Source organism: Mus caroli, unplaced genomic scaffold (genome assembly GCF_978045245.1).
Source record: "Mus caroli unplaced genomic scaffold, Mus_caroli_1 scaffold_13, whole genome shotgun sequence".
Lineage (NCBI taxonomy): Eukaryota > Metazoa > Chordata > Mammalia > Rodentia > Muridae > Mus > Mus caroli.
The window spans coordinates 27102628-27116802 of NW_028227268.1; the positions used below are offsets into that span (position 1 = coordinate 27102628).

At 50.7% G+C, this 14175-nt stretch overlaps 1 protein-coding gene across 2 annotated transcripts; it reads right to left on the reverse strand.

Moving 5' to 3' along the window:
- Positions 1 to 2464: 2464 nt before the first annotated feature.
- Tac4 (tachykinin precursor 4) lies at positions 2465 to 11693 on the reverse strand. 2 transcript variants are annotated; one of them, XM_085829631.1, is made up of 4 exons: positions 11271 to 11693; positions 6507 to 6600; positions 4337 to 4396; positions 2465 to 3320 (listed from the first exon to the last, which is right to left on the reverse strand). In XM_085829631.1, exons 1-4 carry the CDS (start codon positions 11337 to 11339, stop codon positions 3208 to 3210), a joined length of 336 nt encoding a protein of 111 aa, XP_085685757.1. In that variant the 5' UTR covers positions 11340 to 11693; the 3' UTR covers positions 2465 to 3207. The 2 variants fall into 2 exon arrangements, with proteins under 2 accessions (XP_085685757.1, XP_021034100.1); XM_021178441.3 differs by having other exon boundaries at positions 10117 to 11693.
- Between the last annotated feature and the right edge of the window lie 2482 nt (positions 11694 to 14175).

A 14175-nucleotide genomic window follows, 5' to 3' on the forward strand; every position in this document is an offset into this window, starting at 1 on the left:
ACCTCATAGCTGTGTGGAAATGAAGGAGAGGGGAGATTGCTGGGAGTGCAGCTGGGCGGATGGTGCCTGACTAGGAACCTTTACAGAGAAACTGGCCTGGCCATGCACAACAGTCAGTGGAGTGGAGGCAGTGGAGTGCGGGTATCAGGAGCTTGGGGAACATGGCAGGTGCGCAGAAGTGAGCTTTCAGCCCTCCTAAAGGCTGTCAGGGCCTTCCAAGTCCCCAGTGGCATCTGAGCTCCCATCAAGTGCTGGATCATTCTGAATTTTATTTCTCCTCTACCTCCCAAGCTTGAAGCAAAAGAATAAGAGTCACCTCCCTTGCAGAGTCTCCTGGTGAATTGACTGCAGGGAGCCACCTTGTCACCACATCCTGGATGGGTCTGTGGGCAGAACGGGCACCTGGATGCTTTGTGGATTGGGAGGTGAGCGGATGAAGTGTTATCAACTGGGAATTGTGCTGTGAGGACAGACTAAGGAAGAAGTCCACAGCGTCTCCAAACCTCCAGCTTCATCTCCACTCGGGAGAAGGAGAAAAGGCTGAGGGACTACCTTGGTCACTTCAGCAGCCTCTGCTGTCACCACCCAGGCCTCTAAATGCTTACCTTTCCTCCCTGTTCATTACACCCTACCCTCACCCCGTCACACTGAGGGGATCAAGTGCCCAGGAAAGATAACCCGTTTCCTCTTTGTAATGTAGGACAAAGAAGATACACTTTTGTTTGTTTGTTTTTGTTTTTTTGGTTTTTTTTTGTTTTGTTTTGTTTTGTTTTGTTTTTTTTTTTGAGACAGGGTTTCTCTGTGTAGCCTTGGCTGTCCTGGCACTCACTTTGTAGACCAGGCTGTCCTCGAACTCAGAAATCCACCTGCCTCTGCCTCCCGAGTGCTGGGATTAAAGGCGTGTAACACCATGCCCGGCTGAAGATACATTTTTTTTGGAGGTCTAATGGATGCGTGGATGAGTTTCCTTTGCTGTTCACCCTACCCCAAGTAACTCCAGCTCACTCGTGGTCCAGCCCCTGTCCTTTATGCTCATGTGTGTGCCTGTGCATGTGTGTGCACAGCATGGGGAGGCCGGAGGACAGTCTTGGGTATTGTTTCTCGGGTGCCAAACACTTGGGTCCCATTGGCATAGTGTTCACCCGTCTCTTCTCTGGCCCTAGCATGTGATTACAAACATAAACTACCATGCCCTGGTTTTTTATGTAAGTTCTAGGGATCCAACCAAGTGAGGTCTTGATGCTTGCATGCCAAGCACCGTGCTAGCTGTTTGTTTATTTTTATATATGCACTGTAGCTATCTTTAGACACATCAGAAGAGGGCATCAGATCCCATTATAGATGGTTGTGAGCCACCATGTGGTTTTGGGAAATTGAACTCAGGGCCTCTGGAAGAGCAGTGGTGCTTAACCACTGAGCCATCTTCCCCTCTCCCCCTTGTTTCCCCTTGGATTTCATTCTAAGGGACTTTTTTAAAAATATGTTTACATGTAGCATGTGTACACACATGCATAATAAGTCAGAGGATACATTTTAGAAGTCAGTTCTCTCCTTCCACCAAGAGCATCCTAGGGATTGTGTCAGATTTGGCAGCAAGCATTCTGCTTGGAACCGGCTCACTGGAGTGGGCTTTTTTTTTTTTTTTTTTAATTTTATTTTATTTTATTTGAGATAGTCTCAGCATGTTAATTCCCAGGCTCAAGCCTCAGCCTCCTAAGGGCTATGACTACAGATAAATCGCACTGTACCTAGCTTCTGGTGTCTCTAAACATCAGGATCCTATATCCCAGGCACAAGGGTTTCCCCCAACTAGATGGGACCCTCTGAGGTTGGAATTGTTTCTCTGGAGCTCTGCCCTGGTATATGAATGAGGACAACTAACTCTTCTAAAAACAAAGCAGCTGAAGGGTCACTGTCATAGTTTGAATATATTTAGCCTTGGGAAGTGGCACTATTGGACGGTATCGCCTTGTTGGAGTAGGTGTGTCACTGTGAGTGTGGTTTTAAGACCCTCACTCTAGTTACCTGGAAGTCAATCTTCCACTAATAGCCTTCAGATGAAGATGTTGAACTCTCAGCTCCTCTGGCACTATGCCTGCCTGGATGCTGCCATGTTCCAGCCTTGATGATAATGGGCTGGACCTCTGAACCTCCAAGCCAGCCTCAATTAAATGTTGTCCTTATAAAACTTGCCTTGGGGGCTGCAGAGGTAGCTCTGCGATTAAGAGCACTAATTGCTCTTCCAGAGGACACAGGTTCAATTCCCAGCACCCACATGGCAGCTCACAACTGTCTATAACTCCAGTACCAAGGGATCTGACACCCCCAGACAGACAGACATGAAGGAAAAGCACCAATGCACATAAAATAAAAATAAATAAATAATTAAAAAAAAAAAAAACAAAAAAACAAAAACTTGCCTTGGTCATGGTATCTGTTCACAGCACTAAAACCCCCACCTTATACAAGAGGATTGAGGAGTGACCTGGGACTGAATTATGCGATCAGGAGGGCTGGGTTAGAAAGGGTGACCTCTTTTCCAAACTGTCTTTTTATTTTGTGTAACACATGCCATGACACATGCAGAGGTAAAAGGACAATTTTTTTCTTCCACCTTGTGGGTCCTGGGGATTGAACTCAAGTTGTCAAGCTTGGCCACAATCGCCTTAGCCCACTGAGCCATAGCCTCAGCACAGACAGAGATCTCTGTTGGTAGCACCATCAGGAATCTAAAGGGAAGAAGGCTCCTGACTCCACCCCCAGATACAGCATCTTCTCCACCAGGGTCTTTTTCTTGTTTCTATTGCCATTTTAGCCAGACTCCAAGCTCTCTTCCCACCCAAGGATTAGACCTGGGCTGTGTAATGTTGGTCTCTGCTTTTCTGACATCCTGCCCTCTACCTTGCATGGCTGAGGAAGCTACCTATTACTGCTAACTCGTTTATTGAGACCTACTGTGTGCTAGGCATGGGATACAGAGTGTAAAGCTTTGCTGTAGGGACAAGGGAGAGCTGGGTCAGTCCAGCTTGTGAGGAGGCAGCAGTGCTTCGTGTGTCGTTGCTACCAGATGCCAAGAGTGAGTCCTGGGAGAAATGCAGAGTTTGACGAGGGCCTGGCAGGAAATACCCGAGTTGAAGACAAAAGACCAGGACTGTTGGCTGAAGCTCCTCAGCTGTGATGTTCTGGGGAGAGATGGGTGGCAGAGTGCTACACGTTGCTGGTGGTTAGGGGAATCTCATCTTCCTCTCCACTCCGGAGGCTTTCTCTGGTCACTGCTCCGGGTCGTGACCTCTGTTTACTTGCTGCCCGTCTGCAGGTTCCTAAAGCAGTGAAATCACAGGTTTACCTGCCACATCTCCACAAAGAGGGCACTGGTCATCTAAAGCCCCTTCCTGGGGACATGGAGCTGCCACTGACCAGGAAAACGGCTTCTGTCACTAGCTCACTGTGTGGCTTAGGACAAATTACTTTCCACCCCTGGAAAATGATGTCTCTAAGCAACCAGTCCACCCCGTGCATGTAGATTATTCATCTCAAGTTAGTAATTGGGGTGAGTTCCAGAGGACCTCAGATACCTTGAAAAGTCTCCCGAAAACAATTCATTCCTGTCTTTCTTTCTTCCCAATAGCCAGTGTTTTATTAGAAGAGACAGGGAGGGGCAAGAAGTCAGCACAACAGAGAAACAGCATGGCACTCAGGGTGCCCTGCTTCTGCTCACTATTGGCAACCACTGCCCTTGCTCTGATTCACTGGCTCTGTGCCCCTCCCCAAGCCTGAATCATTTCTTTTCATGCCTGGCTTTAGGAACCACTTACGGGAATAACTCCTGCTTGTGTGTTTGCATATGTGTGTTGGGGTGGAGGATGTTAGTGGCTCAGGGTATCACCTCTCCCATGGGGCTGCTTACTTAATGATAGTTGTTGAAGCCTAAGAATCTCTTTAAGACTAAATTCCCGACCCAGGGATCAACATCTTATTCTGTGGCTCCACTGAACCTAGAGGGCATAGGCTAGGAAAGGTACAACTTTAAGATCATTGGGGTTGGCAGGATGGCTCAGCCAACATGTCTGACCACCTGAGTTGGGTCTCTGGCATGTGGGAAAGAAGAAAACCAACCCTTGACCTCCACACACATACTGTAGCATATATAAACATACACAAATAAATAATCAAAAGGCTATTAGGAGCCTCTTCCCCTCCCTGAACCTCAGCTCTTACCTCCCATGGCCCCTTCTGCTGGATAGACTACTATAGGAGCCTCTTCTATCTGACCGCAGTAGGACATCCGGTTGTTTTCCCATGATGCCCTTACCACCCTTTAGATGCCCATGCCTACCTTCTATGGACAAACCTCTTGTGCCAAGGAGGTCCTGCACTATACGTCCCAGCTGATACCCTGGTGGGGGAGAAAGAAGAGGTGAAGAGAAACAGTGAAAGAAAGGGTAGTGGGGGCAGTGCGGGGGGGGGGGGGGGGGGCGGGGCTTGCAAATGCAGCCCTTCTCACTGCGGGACATGAGAGATGCCCTAGAGCCCTTCATTCTTCCATGTTTTACACATTGGCTGGCCCTCTTGCTAGTCCTTTCACCAGTATTCCCATGCTCAGAAACTAGGCTAAGTATTAAGGACACAGAGTGACCCAAACATGCGTCTTCCTGTAGGGAGTTTCCAGGCTGGGAACGACAGGCACACACGTGACACAGCAGGCCTGCCTGCACTGCAGTGTGCCAAGGACAGCATCCTTCCCAGTCCATGGAGGCAAGCTGTCTGCTAGGGTAGGCAATCTCACTCCAGCTGCTATGGAGTGGGCAGTGAAATCAGTAACGGCCCCAAAGGGCATGACCTGATTCCCGTGGCACTCAGGAGTGGTCGGAAGAGACTGGCAGCTTCTGTGTTGTTTCCTTTGAGACAGGTACTTGCTTTGTAGTTCAGGATAGCCACAGGTAATCCCTCTGCCTCAGCCTCCCAAGAGCTGGGATTAGAGGTGTGGGCTACCACACCCAACCTTCCCTTTGTGATTCTCTTTCTTATGAAGGGTTTAAGCAGAATAAAGCCTACCTCGGTTTGCAGTTCTTACATCCTCAGGGGGCCAAGGGCTGAAGCTCTGAGCTCTCTTATCTTCCTGGTTGATTCATTTTCTTAGCTCTGGTAATTCTACAGCTCTGGCCCCGGCTCCTACCCCTGCAGGCACTCCCTAGGCATGCGCATCCCACCCTCTGGGGAACAACCTGAAAGCCCAGTCTTCTGGTCAAGTCACAGCAGCTCTCCAGTGGTACAGCAGTGCTGGCCAGGCATGTCCCCAGCCTGTGTCCCCAGCTGAAGGTCACTGTTTAGTCCAGGGTTGTCAATACTAGCACATGGTATGTTTGTATGTCTGTGTGAGTAGATGTGTGTATGTATATATGTATGTATGTATGTATGTATGTATGTGTGGTGTAGCATATGTGTGTATATGCCTGTATGAGTGTATTTGTAGGTGTGTGTGTGTGTATGTGTGTGTGTGTGTGAGCCAGAGGTGGACACTGATTGTCTTTCTGAATCACTGTCCACTTTGGTTTTTGAGGCAGAGCCTCTCACTGAGCCTGAAGCTCACCATTTGGTTTGACTGGTTGACCCCCAAGTCCCAAGTATCGCCCCGCCTTTCGTTCCCCAGTGCTGGAGTTACAGGTGCACTGCCTAGCTTTTCATGTGGGTGTTGGCTGCTGAGTTCAGCTGCACATGTTTGAGTTGAGCCATCTCCCTGATCCCTTTTTTTTTTTTTAAAGGCAGGATCTCATGTAGGCCTCAAACTCACTGTGTAGCCGACAATGAGCTTGAACTTATCTTGTGTCTACCTCCCGAGTGTCAGGACTACTGTCATGTGCCACTGTGTCGCACTTATGTTCTATATTTTGACCTTTCCCCCACTAGTGGTCTTAGGTTTTGCTGCTATGATCAACTCAGCAATGAGCCTCATGGTGCAACATCTCAGGGCTCACGTGACATCCTCCCACAAACTTGAGATTTCCTGATGTGAAACTATTGGTGAAAAGGTGCATACATTTCCACCTCTGATGGATGCAGCCAGTGTGCTCCAAATGGACAGAGCGCGTGCTCGTACTGAGCGTGGCTCCGCGCAGGACAATGGTGTGGAAGAAAAAAAAAATGCAACCTAAGAGAAACAGCTTTGTCCAGTTGACTCATCTCCATCTCTGGGACAGCTTCCTTGTTTCAGAACGCTTGATGATCGTGATCTGCACAGAACTGGCTGGAAAGCCTGTCTCGTTCATATCTCAGTGCCGCTGTCCAGCCTCAGAGCACTCTCTCCCGTCTCTCTGATGTGGAACCAGGGTGCAAACCATCAGCCCCTCATCTACTGGATAGCCCCTATACCTGTTGCCATTGGCACTCCCTAGAGCATCCTGCTTGATTGACAACTGATAGACAGTGTACCTCACTATCCCATGAGCACCCTCTCCTGGGTATTGCAGAAGCCACTCTGAGCCACGCTCACAGCCTTTGTCACTCACCTCCCACCCGCTTCCCCATCAGACCATAGAACTGGCGAGTCCTGCTTCTCTTCAACTCCTGAAGCTGAAGTTCAATGCTGGGGATGGGGATTCCCTGGAGAAGCAGAGAGCTAGCGTTAGAGTGTGGTGCTGATGAGGAAAGGGGGAGGGGTGGGTAACCATCTCTACAGCCTGGCGCCAGGCTCTTCTTCACGGTTTACCCCAAATAGCACATTGTACTAATGATGATGGAAATCTGTGTTCCTGGCACTGCCCTAAGGACCTTTAATTTAGGTAACATCAATTCTCAGCCAAACCTCATGAAAATAGTGCCTAATACTATTACTGTCACCATCTAACAGATGAAGACATACAGGTGCGTGGAGATGAAATATGTCCAGAAGTAGTGTAGCTGAGAAATGGAGTCACAACTTGACTCTGAGCCATCTAGATCAAAGGGCAAGCTCTCAAGCACACTCCGGTCAAAATTTCAATATTAACTATTATTAGACTATGGAGCTGGATATGGTGGCATGAGGCAGGAACACTGGGAGTACAAAGTTAGTCCCAGCCACATTGCCAAAACATTACTACCATCACTAACACACACACACACACACACACAAAGTGGAGGCAGGAGGATTGGCACAAACCAGATGTTAGACTAGTCTATATATAGCTCCAGACCAGCTAGGGATATTGAGTAAGACTGTCTCAATAAGAGAACATGTGATCCCCTGTTTGTTTTACATACATGGAAACTAAGGTTGCCCTTAACTAGGGTAGCACAGGAGAAGCTGAAGCTGGATCTAAAATGGTCTTTTCCATCTTGAGAAAGATCAACAAGGATCAGAATCTGGCTGCCCCTTAATATGTCGGAACTACCAGAGCTAAGGGCTGTTCTATTCTCTTCCCCCACCCTCCCAGATTTAGCCTCCCCAGAGCTGGGCATCCTGTGAGGAGCTGTTGTCCTCGGAAACGCCATTTTAATCCTCTAGCTTAGCCCAATTAGCATGACCCTTCCCCAACAGCTGTGGATCCGCTTCTCTGTCCCCCCACCCCCTCTGCAACTTTGGCCAAAGCCTTCTCCTTTGACCTTAAGTCTCTGAGGCATCATCTCTGAACTGAGACTGGCAGGAACCACCTTTTCCAACAAGGCTGAAGATAGGCCACAGCCTCGAGTGAGTCTGGGAACTGGGGACAGATCAGGGACTCTCCTTAGGGCCTGGGCAGGATCTCAGGGCTCCAGGGATCCAGCTGTATGTCATGGAAAGCCCGTGTGTTGTCTGGGGTTGATCGCACCCTGTTCTCATGATAGGGAGAGTCTGTCTTGGCCTAATTCAGTCTCCCAATCTGTCTCCTCCCTAAGACGTCAGTGGCTGGGGCAGCTGTCGCCAGCTGGAGTCGCCCAGCCTAGCCAGAAACCAGAGAAAAGTCTCTTTGGAGATTTAGGCCCATCTTCGAACGGCTCATGAAAACCACTTTGCCTTAACAAAGTGCATGTTGGAAAGAGTGGTCTTTTACGAATGAAATAAAGCAGACCCTTCTACTTGCTAGGTTTCTGCGGGGGGTGGGGGGGTGGGGGGTGGGGGGGAGGGGAGGCATTAGGAGGACCATTCTAGTTTACCCGGAGGCGGGGTTGGGGGGGGGAGGAGCTGCAGGCCGGGCACCCTGGGAGCCATCAGAATGTCCCATTTGTAGTGACAGTTAGCAACCCGCAGAGTCTGTGTGTACTTCTGGTTTTCTAGCCTAGCCTCTCCAATCCTAGGAGACAGAGGGACACTAAAGGAGAGAGGAAGAGACAAGACTGAGATTCACTCCTGCAGGGTGAGCTAACTGACTTCAGGGAAAACCATATGCCAGCGCATGTGAGATTGATGGCACTTCCATGTGGCCATGCCCAGTGCTCTCGGTCATCCAGCTGGACTTTTCACACATTGTATGTCTGTCACTGACCCAAACCAATAAAAAATAAAAAAAGAAAATAAAAAAAGTGATAGCTCCAGAATGAGCTAGGGCTCATTTTCCCTCTCTCTCCATCTTGCAGGCAAGAAAACTGAGGTCGCCAGGCGTGGTGCTGCACACCTTTAATCCCAGTACTTGGGAGGCAGAGGCAGGTGGATTTCTGAGTTTGAGGCCAGCCTGGTCTACAGAGTGAGTTCCAGGACAGCCAGGGCTATACAGAGAAACCCTGTCTCGGAAAAAAAAAAAAAAAAAGAAAAGAAAAAAGAAAAGAAAAGAAAAGAAAGAAAGAAAGAAAAAAAAGAAAACTGAGGTCAAGTGGAGTAGCAGGGGTCAGTGGACAAGCTGAGACTTAAACCCACGTCTCCCAGGCTGCCATCTTCTCCCAGTGCCCACATTTCCCCAGTCAGGCTGGAGAGGGCCCTCCCCGTCCTCAGCAGGGCTGTCTGTGAGTGGTTCTTTCTAGGGTTCCATTTTTACTGCTCCTCCCCTCCCTGGACTGGCTTTGAACTCTATATAGCTAAGAATGATCCCGAAACTTCTGATCTTCCTGCCTCTACTTCCTGGGTGCCGGGAATGCACCATCATGCAGTTTTATGTGGTGTTGGGGATTGGATCCAGGGCTTCATGTATGCTACACAAGCCCTTCACCAACTGAGCTGCATCCCTAACCTCCCAATTCTAAGAACTCCCAGGGACCTCACATGGCGAAGCACCATCCACCAAACTGAGCAGTGTCCTTTCCATCCTGGGACTGTGGGGAGACAGGTTCCTGTTACCCTCCAGTGCAATCTTCCCTGACTGCCAGTGGTTCCCCGAGGAGGTATTGGGAGCTCAAAGGTCAGGGTCTTCACACAGGTCAGGGATACTGGATCTCAGAGTAGGGTTGGGGCTCCAACTTTAAGATTTCTTCCAGGCTGGTAACATGGCTTAGTGATTAAGAGCACTGACTGCTCTTCCAGAGGTCCTGAGTTCAATTTCCAGCAATCACATAGTAGCTTACAAACACCTATAATGGGATCTTCTGGTGTGTCTGAAGACAGCTACAGTGTATTCATATACATAAAATAAATAATTCCTTAAAAACTATTTCTTCCCAGTCGCAGTATGCAGAGGGTGGTAGACGCCACCATTGTCAAACAGCAGTGTTTGACAGGAGGCAAAGGCAGTTAGTTCCTTTATGAGGCAAAATTGCAATCCTGTTCCAGTTGGTCACTTGAAAAGAGATTCTGGAAAACAATCTCCAATTCAAATATACATAGAACCAGAACCTAGCTAAAGTAGAAGCTGTGCTTTTGAGGCAATACAGTTTAAAGAAGCGCTGTGACCTCTCTGTACCTCGGTTTTCTTATCTGTGAAATGGGATAGCAATGACATTTTCCCCCTAAGGTTGAAATAGGCTACTTTTCATAAGGCAGTCAGGGCAGTACCAGGAACACAGTAGTTGCTAACTGTTTTCCATCCATACAGCACACATTGTTGCTCTCACATGTATTAGCCAAACGCTCCCCTGGTAGTTGGACAGATCAAGGCTTGACCCTCCCCATCCAGCAGAGTTGGCCAATCTGTCTTGCCATTCAAGTGCTTAGGAGAGTGCACTCTGCTACCTTGGCTGCCTTGGAAGGAATCTCCCAGACCTCCATCATGGGTCACCATCTCAGAAAGGTACCTTCAGGTTCACTGTCACCCAGGACTCTGCCTTGGCACCAAAAGCCAGTTCCTCTCTGTCTCCTGCTGTAGTGCACACTGATGGCCCGATCAGGAGAAGCAGGGCAAGGAGAGGCAGCATGGTGAGCAGGTGCCTCTCTGTCCAGGGAGTCCAGGGAGCCCCACTCAGCCTGATGCCACCTCCTCCAGCAGGCTCGGGTCCCCACGGGGCCACTTGTATGTGGCTGGGATGTCTCCTAGACTCTCTGCTTCCTTCCTGTGCCTCACCCCACCTTTGCACGGCTTCGTGGGACAGCCTCTCTCCTTGGCTGATCGAGCCAGTGACATCAGGGGCCTAGACCTCCCCATTGCCACCCTAACATTTGATCCCAAGGCTTAACACTGACGCAATACCAGCCGTCCCTTTGGCTGAGTTCCCTCCTGGGACAGGTGCACAATGGCACAGTATGTGGGACCTGGAGGTTACAGCTTGCCAGGGATGACAACCCCCATGGGAAGAGAGAGGGCTTCCTTCCTGCACTTCCTGTCTGTCACTGATGATCGGCCACTCCCACCCCATCTCTTCTTTCTTTGTACTCTTCCCATCCTCTTTCTCCATCTGTGCTGAGAACACACTGCCTGCCCTGGAAAGTGCCAGCCCTTAAAAAAAAAAAAAAAAAATGAGGCTTCTTACAAGTGGAAAATGAGATTTGCCAGAAAAATGGCTTCCGAACCCCAGTGTCAGCTACTGACCCACAGTGATTTTCCACTTTTTCTGTGGCCTTCTAACACGGAACCACACTTGTCCCTTCTGCCTGTAACCTGTGTGCTTCCATATCACACTCAAACTACAAACTCATTCTCTGTTCAGCTCCTCCCTCTCAGCCTGGCCATCCATTCATCCATCCTGTCAACTGTAGCATCGTTGAATAGCTATGGGATCCTCTGGCTATTACTTAACCCCTGGAGATAAGAGTTTCTCTGTGTAGCCATGGCTGTCCAGGAACTTGCTTTGTAGACACTCAGGACCTCTGGAAGAGCACTCAGATGGTGCTCTTAACCGCTGAACCATCTCTCCAGCCCCTGTGAGGAGTTTCTGAGCCTCAGTTTCCCTGTCTGCAAACTTCCTACGGTGCAAGTAGTTCATGAATGACTGGGTAAATCGCTCACACGCACAGAAGACGCCTGGGCGTCCGCATTGGTCTCGAGGTTCTCCACCTCGCTGGTGAAGGAACCACAGTGCATGGGTCAGGATGTGGTGGGCGCACTGTGTGGACACAGCGGGGAGGCACTGGGCAGATGAGAGGGTGGAGGGAAGAAGAGAGAGAAAACCCCAAAGGTCCGGAAGGCCAAGAGGGAGGCGGGGCACCAGCTGGAAACCGCGGCTATTTGCAGCGTCGCCCTCGGTTTGCGGTCAGGCTGAGGCTGGAAGGCCGGACGACCGGGATTGGAGCCCCGCCCGGTGCCCTCGGCCACCCGGGCGGGCGAGGCCCTGGCCGGCGAGTCCCCTTCGCTGCAATGTTGAGGCGGGTGGGCTGGGACGCCGAAGCCAGATGGATGGCAAGGCCACCGGAGGACAGACCGCTCTGTCCTCGTAGGGTAAGGGAAACGCAGGGTGGGTGGCAGGTTCCGGTTGAGGTCCGACCCGGGGGTAGGCGGGGCCCCGGCAGGATGGGACTCCGGTACTAGCGCAGTCGGGCACGATCGGGCGAGCAGCGCCCTCCAGCGGTCGAGCCGAGCAGTGCCCCCGACTGGCCGAGCCGGGGCAGCGCCCCCTATCGGCTGCGGCCGGCAGCAGCCCTCACCGACTCAGGAGGGCAGGTTGAGCTCCGGAACAAACCGCACGTGGGCGGCCCGGGTCCCGGGCGGCGCTCTGGCCGCGGGGCGGGTCGCGGCAGCGGTGAGGCTCCCTGGGCGCCGGGTGGGCGCGAAGGATTGCTAAAGGCTGCGGTTTGGCCAGGATTGCGGAGCCGAGAAGAAAAAGATGCAAGCGGACAGGGATGAAAAAAGAAAAAGCCGAGGGAGAAAAGGGAAACACTAGATGCCGCGGGCGAGCTGCGGGCAGGAAGCCGACGCTTCCGAGCACCCACTCGGCCAGAGGAGGGGGTCGTGGGCCCTTTGCAGAGGCCGGCTCCCGGAGGCCAGGCGCCACGGGTGGCAGAGTCGGGATTCGAACCCGGGTCTGCATTCGGCTCTTGTTTCGTTCACCTCCTAGATCAAGGAAACGGAATTGGGGCAGGGGGGTGGTGATGACGGGGCTGGGAGGGGCTCGGGTGAGAGGTCTTGGCTGCCCGGTGGAGATGTTAAGAGACTGATCTGGGGACGCCGCCGGACCCTGTTTCCGTCCTTCCAGCGCCCCCACGTGGAAGCTTTTGACCGACTCATCGCCCCTCCCAGAGCGCCGCGTACCCGCAAGTCGGGACCTGGGTGCAGGGTTCTGATGAGGTTCTGTTCTTTGCATAGAAGAACTGTAGGTTCCTTCCAGTGGCGGGGGAGTAAAGTGGCTCAGGTCACCCGGGAGCCCAGACCTGGAGCAACAAATAAAAACCCCGTGCTTGGACCCCCCTCCATTGCAATAGCTTGGACATATATTCATTCATTCTCTCCCCTCTCCTTCCCCCATCCCCCCCTTTCTCTCACCTTACTGTTCCCCCTCATTGGCCATGAATTTATTGAACGTCTACCTTGACATAGCAGGGCATCTACAGAAGAGCAGGCACACTGGGAAGAAGGCTCCATCTCTATCCTCACTGGTCCTTAAAATCAGAGTTGGGGTGGACAGATATTTACCCACATTTCCACGACTGAACCCAAATCTCTCATGTTCTTGGCATCTTTAGCCTGTTAGGCTGTTGGCCTCTACTCCTGCTTCCCCATATCTCTGGCAGGGTCCAGATTAAATTTCCTGAAAGTGTTGCCAGATCTGCTAGCAAATCAGGATTTGGTGTTATTGTTACTGTTGTTTGGGCTTTGGCGTTCGTTTGTTTTATTCTATTAACCTTTTATTTTACGTGTATGGGTGTTTTGTCTCCACTGTGTCTGTACTCTACACGTGTTCTCTGCCTGTGGAAGCCAGAAGAGGGCGTTGGATCCCTGCGACTGGAGTTAGGTTGTGAGCCACAGTGTGGATTCTGGGATTCTGGAAATGGAACCAGGTTCCTTTGGAAGAACAATCAATGTTCTAAACCTCAGAGCCATCTCTCCAGCCCCCAGATAAGAGTTTTGGGAATGATCACGAGAGAACCCCCTTCTCCACCACCCCATCACCAGCCATCCCCCACCATCAAAGACATAGGCTCAGGGGTCCAGGAGCCTGGGGGCTTCTCTAGGTTCCTCTCCTTTTCTCAAACTTCCTCAAACACATCTCTTTAAAGTCAGGTGCCATCAAGAAAAATATACACCAGGGTGGGTGTAATTCAAGAGAGTCAGGGCAGAGTGCAGAGGTTCAAATTATGGCCCCCATCACTAAACTTCCTTTGCTGTAGGAGAGACAGAGAGAGAGAGAGAGAGAGAGAGAGAGAGAGAGAGAGAGAGAGAGAGCACACTTGTAGGGAGTAAGAAGATAACACGAGAATTTTTGTGCAGCGTTTGTTTAGCTCGCTGTCAGCATATAATAAATGGCAGCAATTATTGCTGTTAATAATATAATTAAACGACAACATCCATCTACATTCCCTGGGAAAGCCCAGATTAAGGAAAGTCATGGGGCATTCCCTGATGTTTCGCCATCCAGTTGCTTCTTAAAAAAATGGCAGCTAGGTGCCTGCCATCAGACTGGGTCTCCCTGTGTGGAGTGTCTTCCTTAGACAAAATTCAGCATCCTGGATCTTAAAGGGTGGGCCCAGGAGGGCTGGTGAAGATGGGGTGTTAGGAGTTCTGGGTTCTAGAACTGCCCCTTGCCTCCAGGGGAACAGAGGAGCCTCTCTGAAGTGCTCACTTCTCCCAGCGCCTGCAAACAGTAAACCCTCGGGTCTGACCCCATTAGTGAGGGGAGAGAAGCTCTGTTTAAAACCAGTCTTCTCTTCCTGGAGCCTGGTCTGAGTGCTGCGGTGGAGTGAACTGCTAATTGAAAATGTTGATA

Coding starts and splice junctions, on each gene's coding strand:
- Tac4 (XM_021178441.3), bottom strand. CDS start 10,236: ATGCTGCCTCTCCTTGCCCTGCTTCTCCTGATCGGGCCATCAGTGTGC. Junction 6,601..10,116: donor GGGTGACAGTGAACCTGAAG/GTACCTTTCTGA, acceptor CTGCTTCTCCAG/GGAATCCCCATCCCCAGCAT. Junction 3,321..4,336: donor AAGAGGTTTGTCCATAGAAG/GTAGGCATGGGC, acceptor TCACTGCTTTAG/GAACCTGCAGACGGGCAGCA.